The sequence below is a fragment of the Antennarius striatus genome, chromosome 2 (assembly GCF_040054535.1).
Source record: "Antennarius striatus isolate MH-2024 chromosome 2, ASM4005453v1, whole genome shotgun sequence".
In the NCBI taxonomy this organism is placed as follows: Eukaryota; Metazoa; Chordata; class Actinopteri; order Lophiiformes; family Antennariidae; genus Antennarius; species Antennarius striatus.
In genome coordinates, this window is record NC_090777.1 from 17,851,124 (window position 1) to 17,878,904 (window position 27,781).

At 40.9% G+C, this 27,781-nt stretch overlaps 1 protein-coding gene across 14 annotated transcripts in view; it reads right to left on the bottom strand.

Moving 5' to 3' along the window:
• LOC137607301 (neural cell adhesion molecule L1-like protein) overlaps positions 1 to 27,781 on the bottom strand; it is a 52,324-nt gene that overhangs the window by 15,099 nt on the left and 9,444 nt on the right. For 3 of the 14 annotated variants that reach the window (XR_011037968.1, XM_068332978.1, XM_068332967.1), the window contains exons 6-28: positions 21,255 to 21,425; positions 20,619 to 20,730; positions 20,328 to 20,509; positions 20,072 to 20,206; positions 19,058 to 19,198; positions 18,428 to 18,539; positions 16,819 to 16,985; positions 16,214 to 16,379; positions 14,454 to 14,584; positions 14,194 to 14,298; positions 12,734 to 12,931; positions 12,373 to 12,443; positions 12,054 to 12,276; positions 11,110 to 11,225; positions 9,368 to 9,572; positions 7,549 to 7,671; positions 5,766 to 5,948; positions 3,230 to 3,271; positions 2,780 to 2,842; positions 2,256 to 2,363; positions 1,845 to 2,006; positions 1,290 to 1,466; positions 275 to 347 (exon numbers count right to left, since the gene is read on the bottom strand). Coding sequence is in view for 13 of the 14 variants with exons in the window: in XM_068332978.1 (XP_068189079.1) it covers positions 275 to 347; positions 1,290 to 1,466; positions 1,845 to 2,006; positions 2,256 to 2,363; positions 2,780 to 2,842; positions 3,230 to 3,271; positions 5,766 to 5,948; positions 7,549 to 7,671; positions 9,368 to 9,572; positions 11,110 to 11,225; positions 12,054 to 12,276; positions 12,373 to 12,443; positions 12,734 to 12,931; positions 14,194 to 14,298; positions 14,454 to 14,584; positions 16,214 to 16,379; positions 16,819 to 16,985; positions 18,428 to 18,539; positions 19,058 to 19,198; positions 20,072 to 20,206; positions 20,328 to 20,509; positions 20,619 to 20,730; positions 21,255 to 21,425 (3,166 nt within the window). In the remaining variant the exon portion in view is untranslated. Of the gene's footprint in view, positions 1 to 32; positions 103 to 274; positions 348 to 1,289; positions 1,467 to 1,844; positions 2,007 to 2,255; positions 2,364 to 2,779; positions 2,843 to 3,229; positions 3,272 to 5,765; positions 5,949 to 7,548; positions 7,672 to 9,367; positions 9,573 to 11,109; positions 11,226 to 12,053; positions 12,277 to 12,372; positions 12,444 to 12,733; positions 12,932 to 14,193; positions 14,299 to 14,453; positions 14,585 to 16,213; positions 16,380 to 16,818; positions 16,986 to 18,427; positions 18,540 to 19,057; positions 19,199 to 20,071; positions 20,207 to 20,327; positions 20,510 to 20,618; positions 20,731 to 21,254; positions 21,426 to 27,781 lie in introns of all 14 variants that reach the window. The other 11 variants (XM_068333039.1, XM_068333032.1, XM_068332990.1 and 8 more) reach the window with 11 other exon arrangements.

A 27,781-nucleotide genomic window follows, 5' to 3' on the forward strand; every position in this document is an offset into this window, starting at 1 on the left:
ACCCACTACTCCTAACTACACAGATTGATTACCTATCCCATTAAATGATGAGAACAATGGCTTTTAGGCTGCTCCTGGTAAAGCTCATGAATGCATGGCTTGCTTTTGGGATGGAAGAGAAAAACATTTCTGTGACATATGACAAATGAGTTTCTCAAACAGAAAACAGAAAATATTTAACATATGGCTGTTAGATTAATGTATCTACAACAGAATGCATCTCAGTGAGAGAAAAAAAGTCATTTCCTTGGAACTCTACAACATTTTGGCTCACCTGTATTCACAAAAGGTGTCATCATTCATTCCTTGTGACTCGACATCAGGGTTGAGGTCTTCCTTCTCTTTCACTGCAGAAAGGGCAGGGCAGATATTTCAACATCACAGCAGAAATGCAGCATTGTCTTGCATATGTTCTTGGATGTCACTTGTTTTTTCTTGTCGTGTTTAAATTAAACACGACAAGAAAAACCAAATGTGATGCTGTAAACATTGCATCAAGGCTGTGCTTTGAAAACCTCTCTCCTGTATGTCTGCAGAAAAGTACCACATACAAACTCTTCATATATATCTTCTTTAAAAATACCATTGTCTTTCAGGGGAGACAAAGTGGGGGTTTCATGAAAAGAGCTGGATGAGCAAAGGGTGAATCCAACAAAGCTGATGAAATATTCAGTGTTTTAAAAGTTACTGCAGGCAAAGACACAGAGCAGGGCAGGGACAATAAGAATGTCAGTTGAGCAGTAAGAAGCCAAGTGAGGAGACACTTTGCGTGTAGGAATGATTTTGAGACTGGATTTGGCTCTGATGCAAGATAGAACATGGGCACAGGGGAAGGGCCAGGAAGGTCAAAGGAGGCATGAGGAGAGGAGGTGGACAAAAGCCAGCTTATTCCCACGTGGCTGATATGAGGCCACATATATTATGTCATATGCAGTAAATGTAGTAAAGACTCCACGTGTCTCATGTACAGTTGGTTAATGTCACAGTACATGGAGAGACTAGTATGTAGTAGTAGTAGTAGTAGTAGGGTAGGGATCAGGGTTGGGGCACATTTCCAATTTTCTGTCTTCCACGAGGTCAACCAAAATCACAACTTAAGTAGGAACAATGTTCAACAAAACTGGAAACAATTTGTAATTTAATGGGTTGTTTACAACCAAATCAAGCTGGTATCTGTTTGTTTATACTGTATGTCTTGTGTACATTTCATTTATCACATTTTGTTTCACCTCCAAAAGAAAATGCAAGGCACAGCAAAGGGACCCAACTCTGGTCAAAGATTGACTGACCTTTTTCCATGAAGAACATGTCTTGTCGTTGGGGCGGTGGCGTACCTGCATACTTGCCACCTTTGTTTCTGCGTACAAAGCAGGCGATGAGTGCAATAAGAGTGAGGAGCGCCACGGCACACATGGTCCCAATGAACCAGCCCTGGTTCGAAAAGTTGCTCTGCTGACCTTCCACACCTGTAAAATGAAAATAGAAAAAAATGACAGAAATGAAGGATCGACTTTATATATGCGTGTATTTGAACACCTCAAGCACTCTCCATATAACTTTATATTTGACTGAACCAGAGAAACATGATGGATTCTAATCTGAGAGGATGTTCTCATGTCCTATTTGACTCACATTCCCTTCAGCTAAAACAATCTCTTTTCAAAAAGACCACCTTTTCTGAGAGAATATCAGATAGGAAAAAAATGAAACGCAAAGATGTAGTTATACAAGCATACTCACACATTCACACCATCACAATTTCTCAATGATATGCTTGTATCGCTATGAACAATCAGAAGTCAAATCACTAAACTACTGACAGAAATACCTTTCTTTCTTCTCACCTTCGACTCTCGTCTGGATAACATCTTCGAAAATGCTAGCGTTATCAAGAAGCCTCTTGGTCAAGAGGCGTATGGTGTACACTGCCCCGGGTTTGAGGCCCTCAATAATGTGAAAACTTTGAGAGGCATTTACAGCCTCTGAAATCCTCCAGTTACCATCACCTACACAGCCAAGCACAAGAGGTGCACAAGCAGCAGGTCTGAATTAGCATTCATGCTATCAGAAAAAAGACAGGGTGAGCTATTGTCTAGAAATAAATGACACCTTCATTAATTTTGAGTCAATCAAGGAATTGATAAATGCCATGCTGTCATATATTTTATTAAAATTTTTAAATATAACATTTTGCACCAAGAGATGATGGCACCTAAAATTCTTATAAATGTTGGCGAGCAGAAGATGCAGCTTACGGTTATTCATATAAGCCACATAGAGCTGCGAGTCCTGCTGTTTTTCTCTGGCAGTCCAGCTGATTTGGGCAAAGGTGTCACTCACATAAGAGCTTATGTTCAACAGGGCTGGAGATGATAAACAGAATAAATAGAAAAGGAATATAAGGAGGAACACAAAACAGAGGCAGCCACAGAGAAAAGAAGAACAGAGGATGAGGATTAGCAAAGGCAAATAGGGCCCCCTCCCACCCAGCAGCTTGAGAACAGTACAAGCTGCTGGGTGGGAGGGGGCTTGCTTCTTGAAGTTCAAGAAGCAACAATAGGCTCCAGACGTAACTGAATGGAGCTGAATTTTTCTCATAAAGGGTTGATATAGAGATTGTGGGCGTGAGTGACATCTAGTCTTCACTGTGTCTTAAGCAAAGCCAGCATTTCCTCCCCCCATCATGAGTGGATATCAGAATAGATTGAAAACTCAGGTAGATAAAAATGAGCTCACAGATCTGCCTTGGCTGTGGTGTATGTGTGAGTGGGTTATATACCTAAAGGAGGATGAATAGAAAAGCCTGGGACAGAGGTGGGAAAGGTAAGAGAGCAGTTGTGACCTGAAATGAGAGCAAAGCCTCAGGTAGGATTCCTGCTAGGTTTCATCCTGTCTATAACACCAGTTCTACAGGACTGTTAGGGGGCAATCATGAAAACTGGATTGATGCGATTGAATGTCAATGTCCAGTGGTATTAAAAATAATACCCTGTACACATAGGTATTTCAGCATAAATAACCTAAATAGCACATTTAAACACAGAAAAAAAATACACACAGAGTTTAAGACAAACTAACATATCAGGTAAGGTTTTGGTTTTCATGATTTATCCACAGTTTATTCCTACTACTAAAATCAAACCTTTCAATGACACATAAATATCATCTCTATTGCTACAACTACATCTATGTTAACTAGTTGCAGTAGGTAAGAGGCAGTGACACATACTGCTCTGGACAAGGGCCACAGCTGGAGTCGGGGACAAATCTTCTGAGGGGTAAAAAGAAAATGAAACATAGAAGATTACAGATAAGGAAAACCTGTATTAAGGTTCTGGATCAGGCACACACACACACACACACACACACACACACACACACACACACACACACACACACACACACACACCCTCACAACAATAACTACCGTTTTATATCTATGGCACATCTGTTTGCTAGTATTGACTTTATTGACTGGTGGTGAAAAACAATATATTGTGCTTACTAATTCAAAGTGCAAATTCAAATGCATGGTATTCAGTTGTGTCAGTGAGCTTCTTTATTTTACGTGCTTGTTTGTTGTTACATTTATTGATACTTAAATGTAATCCTGCCTATTTGGCTACAATATGCTCCACAATGCCAATGATAACATTTGGTGCTAGACATATACAGTACAGCGGGTTCTGTACACTTGTTTCATGAAACAGCTGTCTGAATTGGTTGGAAAAAGACTATCAGAGCAGCAGGAGGGAACTAAAACAGTAAAGTGGTGGGTCGAACAGCTGACAAATGAAGTGACAATCGCTATAAAGCTTCATAAGACTGAGAAGAGCTGCAGATTCATGTGAAAATTCTATATGCGCCTTCTGCACCACCAAATCAGTTGCTGGTTTACAACAGAAACTGATTTGGTTGCTGTTGTAAATTAGAGACATTATACAATTGTTTCTTGCATACTAACTCCATTACATGTGTGATACAGTTGGGTCTTGCAGTACTTAGCCATAGTTTCCCATCGAAGTGGTATTTCTTTCCTTTAAAGAATAAATAGATTATTTAGCAAGTGCATCATCAGTACTGTTCATATTTCCTGCAGTGTCTGCTTCCAGATTGGAACATTTGTACTTAAACTAATGTCAGCAAGTAAAAACTGTTGGACATCTAATTAACTTGAATTTTAAAAGTGAAAATAACCAATGTCATGTGTGACTATTGTGTGCTTCTATACACTGACACTGCATGTACTCCTCATTACTGAATTGTGTTCTGATCACAGTGAAGTTGAACCCAGTCCTTAATTATCACTTTTCTAACCTTTTTCACTCTGGGCTCAAACAATTATCAACTATGGTGGCAACAACAACTTAGTTGTTAGAATTCTCTGTTAAGGGGGAGCTAATTTATCCTCTGGAGGAAATGGTTACTTGTCTGTGACTATGTGTGCTTTGTTATGTTTGCAAATCATTTTGTCTTTGTTTCTTTCATGAGACCTCGCTCCAACAAACCTTTCTGCTATAAGTGTTTTGCATTTCCTCTTAGTTTCTCAAGCCTGTTTCGCACCGGCCTTTCTTTTTTCCATCTTACATTTTAGCCATGCTATTTGTTTCACAGGTCATTCAAACCAAGACACATGAACACATATACAGATCGGCTGGGACTAGCTTTTTCCTGTAGTAACATGCTCTAAAATTTTCCAGACTATTTTTAAGTGCTCATCTGAACTAAATGTTGATAAAAATCAAATATTTATTCACAAAAAAAGTTAAATTTGAAAGGAATGTCGCTTTGCGTTACTTTTTTTCATTGTCATTCCTTCATGCTTTGTCGGTGTTACAAAATTCATGATTCACATGCTCTGTGCTACTGGCATCCATAAATCATCTCTGGGGCGCTGAGACTACCAATACCCAAAGGAAAGAGCTCCAAAACAGAAACATTTTATCTCCCCACTGAGTCTCTACTCAGCCATATCTACAAACAATGGATCTAATGGCTCTCAGGCCAGACATCCACCTACAAGTTGCAGAGCCTCTCAAAGGAGATATAAAAGTTAGAGAGGAATGAATAACTTAAATTAAAAATCTAATATCATGGGCACACATACAGTATTTGCTCATGCATTTACAATGTTTTGCCAACCAATCAACTGAAGGAAGATTTTCCCAAAACGTTTAACTGTTATGAAAACAAATCAAATTAAGCTTAATATTAATTGCACCACTTAATATTAATTGCACCAATTTGTAAAACCACAAATCAAATTTGATGAATTCATTTAAATTAAATTAGATTAATTGACAATGAAAGAGCAGTTTTAGATACTAAAGTATATTTTATATAAATAGAAATTGAAGATCAACTCATCGCAATAGGTCATTTTTGGTATTAGTACCCAAGATTTTTTTTTAAAAAAGACCTTACGTAACATAAGGTTTTGGGGGTTTTTTTGCAGTGGAAATTATTGCTCCTGCCACTGACTTTCAACATCTAAACTCCAGTCAAAAATCCCAGAAAGGTACAAATCCATCCAAAACATACAAAATTATATTCACTGAGGGAAAGGCTCACAATTCTAACTTAATTCAGTAGGGTCATAACTCTAATGACACCATCAGGGTTTAGTTTTAGTATTTGTTAATGGATTTTACAGCAAAGTAATTATGAATACAATTATTGCTATTGTGAATGAATCATTGCATCACAACGACAATGTTTTCATGCCTGCACATGATATCTTATGTATTGACTGCACTTCTACTTACGTGCTTGGCCAATGGTGCTACTCTCCTGTGTCGTTGTCGGTCCACAACCTGCTCGAGTGCAGCCACTCAGGTGTAGATGGTAGAGGCTGCCCTCTTGTAAGCCCTGAAGCTGCCACTGGGTGATGTCAGCGACAGTAATGTTTATCTCCTGGGAATTAACCACTTCCAGTGTGCTCTCATTAACTATAGAGGAAGGAGAGAGCTTTCAGGTCAGTTCACAAGGCATGAGTGAGGGTGCAAAAGATAGACACGGAAAAAGTCTTGTTGTATGTTAATGTTACAAAGCTATAATGAGGGTCAATGGCTGGTGGAGGAGGGAGATGAAGAGATGTCAAGGTAGCTCAAGCAGAAAGTGAATATAGCAGATACAAGTCATGACAGGTGAGCTGGGGAGGAATACATTATGAAGAGAAGAGAGAGGAGAAGACAAGAGGGCTGAAGAAGAATATGTAAACAAGTGGCACTGAAAAGAGAAGGAGATGTGATGGTAAAAGAAAAACAGGAGTAGGAGTAGGAAATGACAATGGAAAAGCTTCTGTAGGAGGATGAAGATTTCTAGGAACAGGTGGGAAAAGCAGCAAAGGCAAAGAGACAAAAGGAAAAAATAGCATTGAAGCAGCAGAGGGAAATCTAGGGAGCAGCAATCACAAGCAGCATAATGTATCGCCGTACTTGCATTATAGATCAAAGTATAGTATGTGTGCTGACTGTAGATATAAGAGCCAGAGACCCCCTGAAACCCTGCCGTTGATGTCATTGCTATGCCATAATAATGAAATGCACATCAAAACACATCAATACACATCAAAAACATCAAAACGAAAACTGGATACATATTTGTGAACATGAAATTAGTCACTTATTAATTTCAGAAGAGATTCCTGACTAATGACTACACCGACTGTTCAAATAAAACAATGTGTATAATGTTATATTGAGTGATTTTACAGAAGACTGAATTTTAAGTATCCTAAAGTTACATGGTGAATCCACAGCCAAAAAACTTCCAACACCCACAGGCTGCATTGTGTGGGAATATCTGTAAAGTCTGACATCTGATACGGGAACAAGCAGAAAGGACAGGGGGATGGAGTGTATTGAAGAGCTGGCCAGACTCTGTGGGTGCCGGTGGAGGCGGCAAAGGGCTGTCTCATCCTTCACATTTTATACAAAAGACTTCAAAAATGTCACTCAGTGAGAAAGTAGGCTTTGAAAAGAGAAGAAGCACAATGAAAGCCCCTCACTCACTTGTTCACCCTAACTGTTCTCAAGCATAAAGGTGTTTTTTTTGCTCTGAGCGATAAATTCTAATGAAATTTGTAGAAAAGGAATGTACAGTCTTGTGCATGAGAGCTCGCAGGACAGAGGATACAAGATAAGAAACCACGAGGAGGAAGCTGTCAGACTACAATTTATAGTAACCTGCACAACTGGGCAGCTGCACACCATTGTGTGTTCAGCGTTAAACAGTGCAACCTAGTGTCTGGGATTATAAGACAAGGGAGGAGAGGAAAATGTATAGATAATAGTGTGTGTGTCATGGTGTCACGCTAATCAAACAAGTGTCTTTCTGTCAGCTCAAAGCCAATCTGTTAAATTACACATCCACCTTCTCTACACTTCCTCCTCTCCAACCCTCCCCTAGACTGCAGCTTCACACCTTCTTACATTTTCCCACAATGCCTGACATCACAGCAACAGCAAATGACATTCACATAAAGCCAAGGATCTACAACGTCCAATTTACTGAGATTTTCATGAAAGACCATTGTGTGAAACATACTGAGTTGGTACTGCAGGAGATAACCAGTGAGGATGCCATTTGTCTGCAGCGGTGGGCCCCATACCAACAAAACGGAATCTTTCTTTGCATTGGAGGCCGTCAGGATGGGCACTTGTTCGGGAACTATGAGAATAACAATAGTGATAATACATCAACTTACACGACACATTCTAAACAAACACTCTGATGAAGCATTCAGTCTGTCACATCCGTAGAGATTTTCCTCACTCTGGAAAAGATTTTTTTGTTGTTTCTTACCATTTTCTTATTTTTTTAAAACAATGAAAAATCCTGACATAACATGTGACAACGTTATAAGCAGTTTTATCATCATTATCAAGAGCACAATACTGAGAAGACCATAACACAAAGAACTTTGTAGCAGGCCTTTTTCTTTCTTTCGCTCTTCATTTTACTATTTTTACTTCATTTAAAAATCCTTACCAAATCTGTGTCCCAAATATTTTTTTTTGCCATACATTACCTATTTGCATTCCCTGATTGAGGTAACAAACCCAAAATCTAATGTATGCATTATTCCTTTAAAGAAATGAAAATGCAACCGCTGGATGCCACAAATCATAACTACAGCAACATTTCTTTATGCGGGAAGAGCACAAATAACAAATTTCAAAATTTTATTTTTAAGTACATAAAAACAGCCCTTTGCTGAACGTTTAGCGAAGCACAAGCAACAAGTAATGTAACAATAAGCAACAAATCTTACTGCGGAAAGGTTTTGTCTATCAGAAATACAGTGATACCTCTACTTACGAATGTCTCTACTTACGAAATTCTCTACTTACGAAATTCCTCAGCAGGAAAGTATTACCTCTACTTACGAAAGAAATTTTGACTTACGTAATGTAAAAACACAGTATCGGCTGATACTCAAATAAAAACACAGTATCGGCTGATACTCAAATCTCCCACAGGTTCCTGAACGCAACATTCTCATAGCTGCTCTGCCATTGGCTATTACCTATTACGTATCCTCCTGGCATCCCATTGGCTAAGAGGGATGCCACACCACCTCTGTGTGGAGCTAGAACAGTCCTAATGGAGTGTGTCGGCATTCGGCACTCGACCCGTGAGGTGTTCTGGTAGTTTTGCGCAAAATATAATAACTTTTTGAGTACGTATTCACTATGGACCCCAAGAAAGTGACGGAGAAATGAGGAAAAGAAAAGACGAAAAAAGGAGTTTTTTGTCCATACAAACAAAGCAAGAGATAATAGAAAAGCATGAGAAAGGGATGCGTTTGGTTGATCTCGCCAAAGAATATGGCCGTAATGCATCTACTGTAGCCACGTTATTAAAACAAAAGGAAGTTTAAGGAGTTTAAGGCATAGTGTGGGTGGTGGGAGAAGTTCAAAAGGAGGACTGGAATTCACTCTGTTGTTCGGCATGGTGAGATAGGAGCGCATGAACCAAAGAGGGCAAAATCAATGGGGACAGTTGTTAAAAGGTAAATGACCGTCATTATTATTCTTTACTCTATTCTTTGTTTTTTACGTTATGCACACCTCTCATTTATTGTGTAATAATCTAATTGTAACATGTATTTGTCACATTTTTGATGCATTTTTATGCTTTATAAAACATTTATGTCGGAATTTTTGTGGGCTTGGAAGGTATTATGGACGGAGCATGGAAAACGCGTCTCTACTTACGTAATTTTCTACTTACGCAATTTCTTCCGGAACCAATTAATTTCGTAAGTAGAGGTACCACTGTATATCTTTTGTCAACAGCCGTCTGTTAGTTTTTGTGTAGCTTTTTTAATTGTGAGGATCACTCATGTATTGCGTCACCTCACCTCCCTCTGGTGTCTTGAAGGTGACCAGGTCGCTGTTGGGCCCATTCCCCTTTTTGTTGAAAACATTAACAGTAAGTCTGTACTCAGAAAAAGGTTTGAGGCCTGTCACAATGGCGTGATTCCTCTTCCCAGGAAAAGACATGGAATTGCGCTCATCTAATGTCTTGTTGGGATTCAGCAAACTATATTTCCTAAGACAGTGAACCTGTGAGAGGAAAGTAATCGACAACAGTGAGGAAGACACATGAACAAATGCAATATTGCAAGGAGCAGTAATTAACACCTGGTTTCCCTTTTAATGGGGGAGATATCTGAAGCCATTTAACTTGTGAACTGTGAAAATGAGATATAAGTTTTTTTAAACATGATGCTGTGTGACAGAATACTAACTTTACATTATCATGTGGCATATACTGTATTTCTAATGATACAGATATTGTATCTTATACCACATTGAACAAGTAAGTTTTGATAGACTTAACAGGGTTAAAATATTGTAGTACATGACACAACAATTAATTTATCAAATTCATCATTTTCTTAATTGACGTTTCTGCATTTTGCGGGTCACGGCTTGCTGGGGCCTATCCCAGCAGTCTTACGGGTGAGAGGCAGGGGACACTTCGGATGCAACGCCATTGCATCACAGAGCCTAATTTATCAAATTAATGAATTAAAATAATGCATTACGCATACATTTTATTATTCATATAAGAAATAATATACACTCAAATATATTATTTAGTAAATTCAGACGCTCACTACAACAGCTGCAAATGCTCAGCTGATTCTGTGAGCGCATGCAGAAATGTCCTTATTGGGTTCATCCTCTACTACTTCACTTTACAAATTACAAAAAAGTTAAACAAAAAAAGGTACAACATTTAGGAAAAATGATTTGGGGATTATGAGACGCAGAAATCAGGATGGACAAAGATCCAAAACAGTTTATGTTTCATAAGCAATATCAATAGGTCACTGGTAACATCCTCTTTGACTCAAATAAGCAACACACTGTCAGACTATAACACGCCTTTTAATATATCAGTAATTATATAATTGTTGACTAGTCACTATTTTAAAATAGCAATAACCATATTTATGTCTCTATCCAGCCCAGTATGAAAGGTGCTTCTAAAAGACTAATGATGGAGATGAATACTGCCTCATTCATGGGACTTTTCTTTGAAACAGCACAGAAAGAATAAAATTGCCTGATGCAGAAAATGCCTCAAATATAATGAAATTGACAAGAGAATAAATAAGTTACTCACATCATTTAGTGCAAAAGAAAAAAAAACAACCTTTGAGGTAAACATCTTTTATGTAAATTAGAATCTTTATCCATCACCTTTTGGTAGCTTGTTGTCCTTCAAACATTTATAAAATCTAGGGTAAATATGTCATATCAAAGAACTCTTTATAATTGTCCCTCTAATTATATAGACTCTGTTCAATAATTATAATTGTTGCAATTTCCACTAAAAAATACTATTCATGTACCATTTTTCACAATAAATGTATTACCTACCAACTACGTAGGTAAGTAAACTATAAACCTGTTAGTTCCAGGTCAATATTATCTCATTATTTGTCATCATACGTTTTCATTTCATTTTTTGTACTAAGTTATATTTTAAATGTGAAGTGCGACAAAATAAAAGTTATTGTACATTGCTGTGTTGTATTGAAACACTTAAATTGTGCATCGCTGTGTGTGCTTTAAGGTCCTGCAGACTTACATCATAGCCTCCAAGATGACCTCTGACTGTGGCGGCTGGAGGCGGGGTCCAGCTGACTTTTAGAGTGGTGGCGTTGAACACTTCTACTGCTATGTCTCGTGGCGCTGCGGTCGGTACTGAATGACACATAGAGGTCTGTCAAGAGCACACTCATACTGAAAATGCCAGGTCATATTTGCAAGGACACATGTAAAAGATAATCCTAACCAGGCAATTCTGAGCTGTTGGAAACAAATATCTTTTATAATCAATATTTTATGCTTTCATACTTGCAGTATGGTGTTTAGCATGGTACATAAAAACAAATACACAAAGCAGAAAATTACTGCGTCATTGTTTATGGTAAGTTTTTTTTATCAGTAACAAATGCAAATGCAAAACCAATCATAAGTTTTTTCTCTAATTTTCCTAAATGTTTTCCTTTATAGGTAGCTGGAAAAAGTAGAAACACAGCAAATACTAGAGAGAGGGATAGTTATTATGCATCACTAGGTCTGAGGCACAAAGTACGATGTGATCTTTCAAATCTCCCACAGCTTTCTAAAGGAGAAGAGGAAATTTGACATTTCTCAGCTTAACAAAGGTTATTGCTTGATTTAGCAGAGGACTTTATCTTTAGTCGGAGGAAAGAAAATGTCACTACTGCACATCTGCACTGGGTTGAAACTAAGGGGAACTAGAAAAAATAAAGAACTTAACCTGACACTGTTTGCCGGAGACAATGCCAAAACACAACTGAAGATAGAGTGGTATTGGATAAGACAAAAAACACAGTAAGTGACAAGCAAAGCAACATGTGTCTTCGTTCAGCCTTAGGCAAGTGTTAGCAAAACTCCAAAAGAGAAATAAGTTGCTTATAAACATAAAAGAAAAGGTAACATTTTTTAATGACATGACTGTCCACTCTACAATAAGTGAAATCATTTTAATTCACTAGCACTCACCATCCTCCCCAGAGTAACCAGAAACAACTTTGGGTTCTGGTCCCCAGCCATGGCTGTTCCTGCTCTGAATTTTGACCTCATAGGGCACAAAAGTAGACGTGTTCCTGATGACAAAGGAGTGTCTCTTGACCAGTTGCCCCTTCCAGACATCTTCCACGCCAAGTCTCCTGTAGCTCACCTTGTACTCAAGACCAGGACCATTTTGTTCAGTTGGCAACAGTGGCTATAAGAGCACAGATGATTTGAAGAATGCTTACATACTATAAATGTTTCAAGAAGCATGGCATAGCTTTACTTGCAGATATGTGTTTTTCCTTACCTCCCAGCTAATGTCCATTTGATGAGGAAGATGGCCCTGAATTTTAATGTTTTCAGGGTTCTTATCAGGAGCTTTAAACAGAAGTTGCAGAAGTTAATCTTAGATTCATACATGAAAACATAACACAATACAGTTTATTTACATTTACACTGCAGTCCTTTCCTACTAAAACACTAGTATGGACTGAAGTTGTTCAGTCGAAACGTAATTGCATACATATTCAAATCAGCACCATGTACTTTGGGGGTAGCAGTAGTTTCTTCACAAAGAACAACATTTTTGGAAAGATACAAAACATTGTACATTTGTCACAATAGCCTCAAAAGAAAAGAAAATGTTAATTAAAGGGAGCAAGTCTCACCAGCAGGAGGTGTTTTGTATCTTTCTGTGGGTGCACTCGGGGGTCCAGGTCCAACAGCATTTACAGCATACACTCTGAACTGGTAGTTAAGGTGACCATATAGTGCAAGCTCAGCTGTTGCCTGGTTACCAGGAACTTTCTTTAGCTCCTTCCACCTGCCAGGCTCCCATTGGCTCTCCTCATACTCCACTACAAATTCTGTGCTCATGCAAAAAAAACATGCACAGTTATCATCACACAACTAACAATCTACTGTAAGAAGGCAGCCAAAACACAGCAGGCAATGAACAGTCTTATTGTATTTATTTTGGTATTATTTATTTATATCAGGCTTCTAAACATCAATGAAGGAACAGTTGAATATTCTCATAAAAATCTTGAGAGACTTGGAGAACATTCTACAAATACCAACTACTGTAATAACTGACTGTAATAGATATCTTCATAGTTTACACAATGTCACAAAGTGTGGCAGTGTTTGCAGCATGAACCAACAAAGGATTGAGCCTTCCCTCGGCTTCACAGATTTTAATAGCAACATTCTGTTCATCTGTTAGGTGTAACTTTTCTGCTGTGGTTCGCTTTGATCACTCTCAGGGAACTGTATCCATCAGCAGTCGGCAGCTGACCAAAGGGCAGACAGTCCACATGACTGAATATGTTTCCGCTAATAAATTAGCCATTGGCTTATTTGAAGGGTAGTGATGAATGCATTGTGAGTTAATTTTTTTAACCTAACTGTGACTTCTCTTGACAGACATGTCCTAATTTAGCTCCTATCTAATTCCTGAACCTGCACAAGTACAATAATCTGGAAAGACTACAACTACATGTGTATCAAAAAATTAAGATGATTTATGCCTAAGGAAAGAGTTCCCATATTTTTTTGTCATTAAGGCTTGTAGCTATGTTCTGAACGTATAAACATATAAAAAAAACAACCACAGGGAGCAATTTCATTGCTAGAATTTGTTTATCACCATCCAAAAACTTTTTCACCAGAATTTCGATAGGATTTCGCAGACAACATGTATTAACAACTTCTACTTTGCATTCATAACAATGATCACAACCACCAACTCTGTTTAGCAAAACAGTGGGAACATGGCAAACATTTCATTGTGTCTAGTACCTAGATTTATATTTACAACATTTAGGAGACAGTTTCTGCATGTTTCTGTGGGGTGAAGCTCAAGTTTAAAGCGTATTATCTATATACTACTATGTCAATATACTATTATGTCTGGGAATTATTTCTGTTTCATCATAATATTCTCTCAACTACTATGTGTTCTGGGATAACCAGACGTGGTGTGGTCCCATAAACCAAATTAACTTTTCTTTTACCTGCACTGTTAACACATTATCTTAGTTACAACCGGAATCACTGTGCAAGCAGCTGTTAATGGTACCTGAATAACTAATGGAAGTAGATTTTCTACTTCCATGTTGACATTTACCTATTACAGAGCTGTTGTGATCACTCCCTGGTGTCCAAGACAGAGTGATGTTCCTCCAACTGTTAAGCTCAGATATCCCCACTTTTGTCGGCACATCTGGAACATCTGTTCCACAAAATTAAAAAGTTCAACTGAAAACACTCATTAAAAAGAATGTCTGGAGGGCTTAAACATAAAATATTCACTGTTCTTCGTGTATCTACAGTGTATTTTACATATTTATCAGACAGTTTATCATATTGTTTGCTAATCGCTCTTACCTAGTATTGTGATTACTGCAGTGGCATTGTCCTCATCTACACTTGTGCTAGCAATGCATGTGTATATTCCTTGGTCCTCCAGGTTTACATTCATGATCAGCAAAATGCCATTGTCTGCAAAGTACCTGAACCTGTAAACACATTTGTTGATGTGCAACTGTAAAAACAAACTTTTGTATTTAAGGTATTTAAAAAGTTTTGTAAATTTATAAATGGCCACAGTTTTATTTTCTATCTATAAGGGCATCAAAATATGCACTATATTACCAAAGATATTCGCTCACCCATTCAAATGATCAGAATCAGGTGTCCTAATCCCTTGGCCTGGCCAAAGGTGTAAAAAATCAAGCACTCAGGCATGCAGACTGTGAAACAAGACATTTGTGAAAGAATGGGCGAGCTCAGTGAATTCCAGCATGGAACTGTCATAGGATGCCACCTGTGCAACAAATCCAGTCGTGAAATTTCCTCGCTCCTATATATTCCACAGTCAACTGTCAGCTCCATTATAACAAAATGGAAGCGTTTGGGAACAACAGCAACTCAGTCACGAAGTGGTAGACCACGTAAAGTGATGGAGAGGGGTCAGTGGATGCTGAAGCACATAGTGCAAAGAGGTCGCCGACTTCCTGCACAGTCAATTGCTACAGAGTAACAAACTTCATGTGACGTTCAGATTAGCCCAAGCACAGTACGCAGAGAGCTTCATGGAATGGGTTTCCATGGCCAAGCAGCTGCAGCCAAGCCACACATCAGCAAGTGCAATGCAAAGCATTGGATGCAGTGGTGTAAATCATGCCACCACTGGCCTCTAGAGCAGTGGAGACACGTTCTCTGGAGTGATGAATCACACTTTTCCATCTGGCAATCTGATTAGCAAGTCTGGGTTTGGAGGTTGCCAGGAGAACGTTACATTTCAGACTGCATTGTGCCGAGTGTGAAATTTGGTGGAGGAGGAATTATGGTGTGGGGTTGTTTTTCAGGAGCTGGGCTTGTTGGGCTAGTTCCAGTGAAAGAAAAACTTTGAATGCTTCAGGATACCAAATCATTTTGGACAATTCCATGCTCCCAACCTTGTGGGAACAGTTTGGAGTGGGCCCCTTCATCTTCCAACATGACTGTGCACCAGTGCACAAAGCAAGTTCCATAAAGACATGGATGACAGAGTCTGGTGTGGATGAACTTGACTGGCCTGCACAAAGTCCTGACCTGAACCCGATAGAACACCTTCGGGATGAATTAGAGCGGAGACTGAGAGCCAGGCCTTCTCGAGCAACATCAGTGTGTGACCTCACCAATGCGCTTTTGGAAGAATGGTCAAAAATTTCTATAAACACTCTCCTCAACCTTGTGGACAGTATTCCCAGAAGAGTTGAAGCTGTAATAGCTGCATAAGATGGACCGACATCATATTAAACACTGGGTCAGGAATGGAATGGCACTTTAGTTCATAGTATGAGTCAAGGCAGGTGAGCGAATACTTTTGGTAATATAGTGTATGTGTCACAGTAAACAGAAAACAGGAAACAAATGGTGAAACGTTTTTCTATTTCATGTTTTTACACTTAAGTCACGCAGTAGATATAGTTTTGTGTTCTTGCTTTCTCAAAACTGTGACAAACTAAAACAGCATCATATATTGCAAGCTTCCATTTTTCTTCCCTTGCAACAACATAAAGATTAAAATGAAGAACAAACTAATTCTAAACACAAAACGATTTTACAAACTTGGAAAAAGTACAAAACCACTGCCAACCTACCTGGAATCTTTCTCAAATAATAGTGGTATCTTCTGTTCATCTTTCATCCACACAACCTGAAAGGACTCTCGCAGGCTTTTATCATACTCTGCGAGGCATGTAAGCTGCGCCGTAGTCCCACTGATGATCTGTGCATCCTGAGGTGGATTTACAATTCTGGTAGGGTCTACAGATAACATATACAATCAAAGTACAAAGAATTGTCTGCCTTTTTAGAAACAAATGAATGGTCAACGTGGAAATATCAGTGATATCAGACATCAATGATAACATTTCCAAAATTTCCATTTATGAGACGTAATGATGAGTACATTTTTCTTATATATTGCAAGACACCATGTGGCATATAACTTCAATGCTATCATTAATTTGTCCATCCATCCATCTTCTTGAAGACAAGATAACCGCAATCGTATCTTCTCCAGCCGCTTATCCACTTTGTAAATAAAAGGTTACGCCCGAGCCTATCCCAGCTTGTTACGGCCGAAATATGGGGTGCAACCCGGATGTGTCAGTGAGTACCCTATGATGGGTTAATGTTTCTTGCATAATGATTATCCTGATTCTGATTTAGAGACTCAATACTAATCATGTCGTTGAGATACCTTTCACATCCAGGACAGCAGTGATCGCTGACCAGCCCTCCGTGTTTGAGGACTCACACACATATTTCCCACTATCATCTTTTTCTGCGTTTTTGATTTGCAAAGATCCGTCCTGGAGATAAACAAAACGTTCCCCATCAATGGTTTCTGGAATGTCATCTTTGGTCCTAGAAGAGAACAATTATAAATCTTTCAGCACAGAAGAGGTGAGAGTCATAGTTTGTTAGTTTATAAGCTTTTTCCCCACCATTTCACCTTGAGGGTTTAGTCAAAAACATCTGTATATGTATTAGTGTGTGAAATCATTAAAAAGAAACAAAACAAAATCAAATTATTTATTTGTCAAACATGGCTGATAAAGCAGAATATGATACAGCTTAAGTAGCTGCAAATTGTACAACATGAAAGTTTTTACATACATCAGAAACCCAGCAGCAAATCTATATAATATCCACAGTTGTATATTAAGTTAAGGTGTGTCTCTGAGCGTAACAACAATTTCACTACCTAGCTACAACTTCCTCAATACAGCAACATGCTGGAACACCTGATCTGGTGGGTGGCCAGGTGCTGTCACCTGTCACAGTGGGCCCAGGCGTAGGATGCTGCTCAGATCCTCACTGGCCAAAGTCAGTACCCAGCAGGTTCACTCAAGCTAATCTTTCATGGGCCAGGCAAACTGGCAAATATATGCAACACCTGAACACAGCCCAGTGACAGTCAACACACTGGAACCAATGGCTATGGCTAGCACACAAGATAGATTCTGTAAGGAGAGCAGATGTCTCCCACTTCAAAGTGAAATAGAGCTGAGTCAATGTAGACAGAAACAACCAGGTGGATATTGTAAGACATTTCCCTTTCCCAGCGCTAAAGAGATATCAACTCCACGGGTAGAGTGTAGCCAGGAGGCACATGTGCACCTGTGGCTCAACATATCTGCAGATCAACCTCTATATACCTCCAGAGAGACATCCTAGGCCCAGAGGTCACTCAGAAACACATGTTGAACTATGGAAACCTAAGTGACATCACATAGCTGGTGTGTGACAAAATTATCCATATCATCCATTAGTCCGCACCGTCTCCTTGAACTTATGAAATAAGTAGCGAGTGAGTAGTGGCAGGAGACCCTTCACTCAGAGAACAGGTGTCACAATATAACTACATATTTCATAGTGATTTTGACCTTTAATGGTGTTGATAATGATAATAGCCATCAGCATAAGAGGAAGCCCAAATTGAATGGATATACTGGAAATTGTTTAACGGAAATCAAAAGAACTAACATTGAAAGCTGAGGGTTCTAGCGGTACATCTGCAGTGAAAAAAATTTATGAGGAAAACTTTCAAGAAATGGGAGAGGATTATCTTAGCGGCACAAAAGTGGCAGCATATCATCCACATACATGCAGCAGAGTTGGATTAGTAGCATGATTCACTACTGTGATTCCATATGTGCTCTGCTTCAACAACAGCACAAATTGACAGCATAAAACTAAACAAGAACAAAACAATAGTTAACTAAAAAAAATATCAGTCTTTCTCTATTTATAACATGAGTGAAAGTGTTTAACTGACAGTATAGCTGTTGTTACTGGTTACTTACCAATCAATGTTGGGTGCTGGAGAACCGAAAACGCTGCAGTTCATGATGATTTCTCCTCCTTGTACTACGGCGTATTCCTGCTCATCTCTGGTCAATATAAGAGGAGCCATATCTATCATAAAAGAAATGTTAGGAGGTTATATTTGCTCAACATTATTGACCAGTATTTGGAGGAGGGTACAGAGCTCAGGAAAGAGTCAATGTCTTCCATTTACGTGGCTGACAGTTTGACCCCCTGCTGAGAACAACATGCAGAGACATACGTGTCGAGATTGCATTATGTGGCAGAAATTCTACAAGATGTGAACTTTTTACAGTGGCATAAGATCTGCATCTTTGGCAGTCAGCAGGAGTAGGTAAATGACAGATGAGTGAAAATGTTGATGTAGCCAGTGAAAAATGCTGGATTTATTACTAGAAGACAGCTGCTCTCAAGGCATTACTGACACGGATAATCTGACTAAGCTAATGTTTCCAGGATGGATGAGCCATGAGAGTGTGGGATCAGGTAAAAATAATTCTGTTGGGAGAGTGAACCATCTCAAAATCAAAAGTACCTTAAGTTAGATTTTTTTAACCATGTACAGTGTCCTCGTTAACAACACAAAACTAGGGTCTAGCTGTACTCACTCATCACCATGATGTTAATGTTGGCCAGAAGACTACCATGTCTGTTAGAGGCATCGCACTGATAGACGGCGCTGTCCTCTGGTCTGGCTTTATGGATCACAAGAATATCGTCAAGCACTTCCCTGTTGTCCTTTGGGTAGTCTGATAGTAATAAAAACATAAATACATATCATCATCACGATCTCATCAGAACTACAATAAAGCACAAATCAATGGTTTTCTTTGCCTAACACAAGGAATAATAGGAACTGACTTTAGTGGGCTTTAGGAAATATTCAATGGACTCTACTGACATTATGCAATTCAAGTGTTGCATTACTTATTGGAAGAAAAAATTAATGTCAATGGGTACTGTAAACACTTTTTATACAAGAAAAAATATATACTCAGGTAGAAGATTTTACATTTGTGCAAAATGCAGAAAATCTAAGGTTTGGTAATATGCAGTATTAATTATGAAAATAGCCATGAAGACACTCAAATTGAATGAATGACGTCTATTTGAATATTGTGATTCTTTAAAATGTAGTCCATTATTAGATTAAAGTAGGATGTGCAAAAATATTGGCCCCGTGTCCTCTCAGCTCAGCTAACCAACTCCAGAAGTTCCCTGATGACTTCTGAATGATCCAATGTTCACCTAAATGACTAGGAATGACAAACAGAGTGCACCGGTGTGTCATTTGGTCAAATTTTTTGCACATCCTACTTTTCAGTTTTTATTTGTAAACACAATATAAAATGTTGAATAAATTTGGTTCCACTTCACGATTGTGTCTCACATGTTGTTGATTCTTGAAAATATATTCAGTTTGTTATCTTTAAGTATGAAGCCTGAAATGTGGCAAAATGTCAACAAGTTTTTGGGGGGCCAATACGTTCGCAAGGCACTGTATGTGTGGACCTTTATCTCTGTGTTGAGTGGTGGAATTCTGACCTTGCTTTTCACTTCACTGTTCACCGATCAAATGGCAAATGATGCATAAAACCACAGCTCAAATCATTCCAACTGACCTGTCAATAATTCTCCATTTCTCATCCATGTTATTTGTGGTAGTGGTTTTCCACCAACAGAACACTTGATGTGAACATCAGTCCCAATCACAGTCAGCTGGCTCTGAGGAGGTGCTGTCAACCACATTGGTGGCTCTGGGAGATGTTAAGAAGAACTTTGTAGAGTCAAAACAACTGCTATGCTTCTGTCAATGGCTTTTGATGTGACATAAAGACAAAAGCACCCTCTAATGCAGGGGTTGTGCCGTTAACCTACCTTCCACTATTACGTCAATGTAGTGGTCAGACTTTCCAACAGAGTTTTTCGCTGTACATATGTATTTTCCCTCATCCTTTTTTTGTACTGCCGATATAATCAACAGCTTTCCATAGTTGTCAAATTTGGTTCGTGAAGGCAGCTCATCTCCCATTTTAATCCACGATACACTTGGAGTAGGACTACAACATAAATCAGTGACAATTTTATGTAAGTGCAGATAAATATGTTTTGAGATTATACGCTGATTTACTTTGGGTTCAGTTATGATGGTAGAGAATGTACACATACTATCCCTCTGGTATGCACTCCAGCCGCAGAGTTTCTCCATTCAACACCACTTTCTCTGTTTGAACACCAGAGGGCAGCAGCAGGCTGGGTTTTCTCACTGGGGGAGCTTCAGCTGCATTGAGAGAATCATTTATAAAGTCTAACTTAACAGCATTATTTCATAAAATCATGTAATTATCTCTAAATGATATAGTCAGACTTTTATCTACAGCTTTTTACATCTTGCTGAATTACTCTTTATCGCATGATGTGGCTTTTTGTGTAATGCTGTGAAGACTTTGAAAATTTGCACAGCAGCAGCACAAATTGCCAGTTTTTAATTGAGGAAAACAAAATACTGTAAGAATAATACTGGTGCAAGCAGTAATGGCTTGAATTGCTCAATCTAGCACCATAGCTAGAGTGTCATAGAGCACAAACATGACAAGGCAAGCCCAGCTCTTTGGTATGCGGGACTGCATGAACTTAGATATGACGATACAAATACCTGAAAATGCAGGGTTTTTTTCAACTTTCAGAAAAAAAAGTGAAAGGGGGCTTAATTCATTTGTGCTCTTAGTTTGTAATACAACTGCTCGGGGATTTGTCTCTGATTGTGTTAAGGCTGAAGTCACAATAAGTCATCTGTAAACCTACAGCTCTCAACCACAACAGCCATGGCAGTTTTCTGGACGATGGTGCGTATTCTGGGGAAGGCAGCATAGCAACAGTAGTCTTGACGACTGTCATTCTGTAAGGCATTAGAGAAGTACAGGTTGCCATCAATGCCCATGGAAACCCTCTCATCTTGCTCAATGTGTTGGAGACCTGGAAAAAAACATATGGGTATCATCAACGTTATAAAGATTCAGCTTGGCAGTGTATGGTTTCAATTTATGTTTTTGAGATTAATTGTGGCTAGTAAAATATTTTTTTAAAATCCAGAATATCCCAAATTTAACTATTACCACCTCAAGCACCGGAGTTTAAGGCAAAAATTGTTTCAACAGTACGTAACTTGAAAATGTTGTCTTGTCTAAAGATAGAATATTAATAACAATTGAAAATAGCTTCATGCATATTAGACATTAATGGAATGCCCCAAAGTTTCCCATGGGCTCACCACCTGTGGGAGGGGCCATAGGGGTCGGGTGCATTGTGAGCTGGGCGGTGGCCGAAGGCAGGGACCTTGGCGATCCGATCCCCGGCTACAGAAGCTGGCTCTTGGGACGTGGAATGTCACCTCTCTGGCAGGGAAGGAGCCTGAGCTGGTGTGTGAGGTTGAGAAGTTCCGACTAGATATAGTCGGGCTCACCTCCACACACAGTTTGGGCTCTGGTACCAGTCCTCTCCAGAGGGGTTGGACTCTCTTCCACTCTGGAGTTGCCCATGGTGAGAGACGCCGAGCAGGTGTGGGTATACTTGTAGCCCCCCGGCTTGGTGCCTATACATTGGGGTTCACCCCGGTGGACGAGAGGGTAGCCTCCCTCCGCCTTCGGGTGGGGGGCCGGGTCCTGACTGTTGTTTGTGCGTATGCACCAAACAGCAGTTCAGAGTATCCACCCTTTTTGGGGTCCTTGGAGGGGGTGCTGGAGAGCGCTCCCACTGGGGACTCCATCGTTCTGCTGGGGGACTTCAATGCTCACGTGGGCAATGACAGTGAGACCTGGAAGGGTGTGATTGGGAGGAACGGCCCCCCCGATCAGAACCCGAGCGGTGTTCAGTTGTTGGACTTCTGTGCTTGTCACGGACTGTCCATAACGAACACCATGTTCAGACATAAGGGTGTCCATATGTGCACTTGGCACCAGGACACCCTAGGCCGCAGTTCGATGATCGACTTTGTGGTCGTGTCATCGGACTTGCGGCCGCATGTCTTGGACACTCGGGTGAAGAGAGGGGCAGAGCTGTCAACCGATCACCACCTGGTGGTGTGTTGGCTCCGATGGTGGGGGAAGATGCCGGTCCGACCTGGCAGACCCAAACGTATTGTGAGGGTCTGCTGGGAACGCCTGGCGGAATCCCCTGTCAGAAGGAGTTTCAACTCCCACCTCCGGCAGAACTTCACTCACGTTCCGGGGGAGGCGGGGGACATTGAGTCTGAGTGGACCATGTTCCGCGCCTCCATTGTCGAGGCGGCCGACCGCAGCTGCGGCCGTAAGGTGGTCGGTGCCTGTCGTGGCGGCAACCCCAGAACCCGTTGGTGGACATCAGCGGTAAGGGATGCCGTCAAGCTGAAGAAGGAGTCCTATCGGGCCTTTTTGGCCTGTGGGACTCCTGAAGCAGCTGATAGGTACCGGCAGGCCAAGCGGAATGCGGCTTTGGTGGTTGCTGAGGCAAAAACCCGGGCGTGGGAGGAGTTCGGTGAGGCCTTGGAGGACGACTTCAAGACGGCTTCGAAGAGATTCTGGTCCACCATCAGGCGTCTCGGGAGGGGGAAGCAGTGCAGTATCCACACTGTATATAGTGGGGATGGGGAGCTGCTGACCTCAACTCGGGACGTTGTGACTCGGTGGGGAGAGTACTTCGAAGACCTCCTCAATCCCGCAGACACGCCTTCCCATGAGGAAGCAGAGTCTGGGTTCTCTGAGGCGGGCTCTCCTATCTCTGGGGTTGAGGTCACCGAGGTAGTTAAAAAGCTCCTCGGCGGCAGGGCCCCGGGGGTGGATGAGATCCGCCCGGAGTTCCTAAAGGCTCTGGATGTTGTGGGGCTGTCCTGGTTGACACGCCTCTGCAACATCGCGTGGACTTCGGGGACAGTGCCTCTGGATTGGCAGACTGGGGTGGTGGTCCCCCTTTTTAAGAAGGGGGACAGGAGGGTGTGCTCCAACTACAGGGGCATCACACTCCTCAGCCTCCCTGGTAAGGTCTATTCAGGGGTTCTGGAGAGGAGGGTCCGTCGGGAAGTCGAATCTCGGATTCAGGAGGAGCAGTGTGGTTTTCGTCCTGGCCGTGGAACAGTGGACCAGCTCTACACCCTCCGCAGGGTCCTTGAGGGGGCATGGGAGTTCGCCCAACCAGTCTACATGTGTTTTGTGGACTTGGAGAAGGCGTTCGACCGTGTTCCTCGGGGGGTTCTGTGGGGGGTGCTTCGGGAGTATGGGGTACCGGACCCCTTGATAAGGGCTGTTCGGTCCCTGTACGACCAATGTCAGAGTTTGGTCCGCGTTGCCGGCAATAAGTCGGATTCGTTTCCAGTGAGGGTTGGACTCCGCCAAGGCTGCCCTTTGTCACCGATTCTGTTCATAACTTTTATGGACAGAATTTCTAGGCGCAGCCAAGGCGTTGAGGGTGTCCGGTTTGGTGGCCTCAGTATTCCGTCTCTGCTTTTTGCAGACGACGTGGTGCTGTTGGCTTCATCAAGCCGTGATCTCCGACTCTCACTGGAACGGTTCGCAGCCGAGTGTGAAGCGGTTGGGATGAGAATCAGCACCTCCAAATCTGAGACCATGGTCCTCAGTCGGAAAAGGGTGGAGTGCCCTCTCCAGGTTGGGGATGAGATCCTGCCCCAAGTGGAGGAGTTCAAGTATCTTGGGGTCTCGTTCACGAGTGAGGGTACAATGGAACGGGAGATCGACAGGCGGATCGGTGCAGCGTCTGCAGTGATGCGGACTCTGTATCGGTCTGTCGTGGTGAAGAAGGAGCTGAGCCGAAAGGCAAAGCTCTCGATTTACCGGTCGATCTACGTTCCTGCCCTCACCTATGGTCACGAGCTATGGGTCGTGACCGAAAGAACGAGATCCCGGATACAAGCGGCCGAAATGAGTTTCCTCCGTAGGGTGTCCGGACTCTCCCTTAGAGATAGGGTGAGGAGTTCGGCCATCCGGGAGGGACTCAGAGTCGAGCCGCTGCTCCTCCGCATCGAGAGGAGCCAGATGAGGTGGCTCGGGCATCTGGTTAGGATGCCTCCTGGACGCCTCCCTGGTGAGGTGTTCCGGGCACGTCCTACCGGGAGGAGGCCCCGGGGACGACCCAGGACACGCTGGAGAGACTATGTCTCCCGGCTGGCCTGGGAACGCCTTGGGATTCTCCCGGAGGAGCTGGATGAAGTGGCTAGGGAGAGGGAAGTCTGGGCTTCCCTGCTTAAGCTGCTGCCCCCGCGACCCGACCCCGGATAAGCGGAAGAGAATGGATGGATGGATGGATGGATGGAATGCCCCAAAGTGTTCCTTCTATACTTTGATCTCATAATAATGAGATCAAAGTGAAATTTGGCTTACCTATATTATTTATTTATGTCACTAAACAATACTAACATAAGTCATAGATTATTTGTGCTCTTTGTAACAGTTTTGGTCAACCCGTGAAAGTACTTATCAGCAACTTTCATAATACAGATTGCCGTTTTGTCAACGTTGAAGGCAAGCTCACAGGCAAAAAAAACTTGACACTTGAGCATGGTTGAAAGATGTCTTACTAATATGCAGCATTCTTTTTTCCCTTGACTAAAAGCAGAAAGCAACATATTCTCTTAGGAGACACTCCAATCATCAGTTTTCTTAGTCCTGTTTGTTTTCCTGAAGGAGCTACTGGATGTAACACTAAATTATAGCAATTCACTGACAGCAGTGTCATCTGCAAAGCATTGCATTTGTTGAGTTCCTTAATATATTAGACAGCACATTACTTAATTTAAATATAAATTTCATTATTGTATTCTTGGAAATTTACAAAAGAAATACTTCTTAACGTTAGAAATTTTCAATAATACCCTTTAATAGGGATTTTACTTAGATAGCACCTCCCTAGTCAACCCATTCAATGTATTTTACATCACCAAATTACATTTATCAATTTGCACACACATATTTAGAATAAAAGGTGCTGTTTATCAGTAGAAATCAGTCACACATTGGAAAGATACGCTATAGCTGCTCCACAATCTGAGGCACAACTTTCCTGAAAAAAACATTCAACCGATTCATATACTAAAACAAGACAAATAAATAAATATGTACATATACTAACACAAGAAATAAAAATGAGAATTAAAAATTACTGACTTGATTGAACATTCTGATATTATGAGGGAAAACTGATGCCTGTGTCCAGGGATACAGATGCTTCTGGTACTGAAAAATCTACATTTGTGTTGACATGAACAGACCATACCCTCAGAATAAAATAATAGCAGAATGACAAGATGTGAAATAAAGACTGCAATTATAAGATGCACACACATTTTTTTTAACATATTTGATATTTTGATTGCAACAATCACTGAAAATGTAAATGCATTAAACTAAGACCGAAGACTCTATGAAATGATCTAAAGAAGAAAAAGAAGAAGAAATTTACTTTATTTGTGCATCTCCAGCGGGGAAAATCTACATTCTATATACTGTATATTCACATGCACAGGCCAAAGCGCCAGAGGAGAAAAGATGGTGGAGTAATGGGCAGTCAAATAACAGTGCCCCTGGAGCAACTTGTGTGATTCATTGCCTTGCTCAAGAACTCCATACTATGGTCCAAGTTGGTTTTGAATCAGCCACCCCCCTGGTCCCAAACCAGCCACCCTCAAGTCCCCAACCCAAGTCCTTGTAGACTGAACCACTGCCTCCACACTGAGCTACTGTTCATTGTGTAAAGTACTTGGCACAAAAGCATTAGGAGCAAATACAATTTCAAAGTCAACTACAAACCAGCTGTATTTAACCTCTGATTATTGACAGACGCATTAATGAACAAAGCTAATCACAGTGCCGGATGTGTTCACACAAAAATTATGAATTTATCAGGAGGAACAGATGCATGAAAGCCAGTGGACCCTCTACGGTCATTTATTCACAAGGCACCGCAGCATTAATGTCATTATTAATATGCCTAGAGAATGTAATGTTAACTAATGCTCAGAGTTCTTTGACTGCTGCAGATGTCTCTCTCCCCCTCCTCTTTCTCTCTCTCTCTCTCTCTCTCTCTCTCTCTCTCTCTCTCTCTCTCACACATACACACACACCCACACACACGCACACACACACACACGCACACACACACACACACACAATCCATCCATTTAAAGTATTTGGAGTAAATCCACTGTCTTACAGACAAATCTCAAGACACTAGTAGAGACGGGGCACAATGTGCATGAACACATTTGTTTGGGTAGGTGGTAGGTGAAAAGTTTTGATGATGTCAGAACAGATCTTTGTGTATCAAGCACAGCGTATAGGCAACTTGCGCATGTGGGCACACTTTATATGTGAATTAATATGTGTGTAATGTGCCTTTAACAGGGGGGTAAAAAACTAGAAATAACCTTAGACCACAGTTTTGTTGGCCAATGGTGCACTCACTTTCTGGTGCCTCAAAATAGCAATACATCAGTAATGTGTTTGAACACACAGCATTTTAGGGGCCTCGTCCACAGGATGACAGATTTTTTTGAAAACGCAACTTTTTAAAAACGCATCGAAAACAATAAGCGTCCACACGACAGCGTTTTCAAAAAAATCTCCGTCCACACGTTAACGCACCAGTGCATTTTCAAAGACGACTATAAGCATGCCAAACCATGTGGTGGCAGTATTGAGTCAAATTTTCTCCAATAGGAATCCTCCGTGTTTTGTTGTCACAACACACAGGCCCATAAATATGACGTCACAGAGGTTTTCGTCGCAGGCAAGACGTCAGCGTTTTTAAAAAGTTGCGGATACACCGTCCACACGACAACGCAGACCCAGTGTTTTTTTTAAAAAACCACCTAGGCCAGCGTTTTTAAAAAGTTGCGTTTTCGTTCCGGGTATCTGTGTTGTCGTGTGGACAGAAGGCATAAACGCAACAAAAAAGTTGCGTTTTCAAAAAGTTCCGGCATCATGTGGACGGGTCCTTAGACAAACATGACAATGGGAGCAAATACGAGTGCAAGCACTGTGAGCTGGGCATGAAAATAACAATGTGCCTGTAAGAAAATGTCTGATACTTGTATTGCACCTTGCATAAAACAGTGCAAAGAGTAAAGTAACTTTAACAATAAACAACCATTTAAAAAAAACAGAAGCATACAAACCAAAAGTGATTTTAGGTTTGTTTGTGGTGGTTGAGGAACTCTCAAGTGGCCAGAAAGAAAACAGCCACATTTGAAAAGTTTCGTAAAGAGGACTAAGGTGTTATTAACAGTGTGAATCCCTTTGTAAGTGGTGAGATAGCATTCTGACGTGAGATTAACCGGTGGTTTGTAC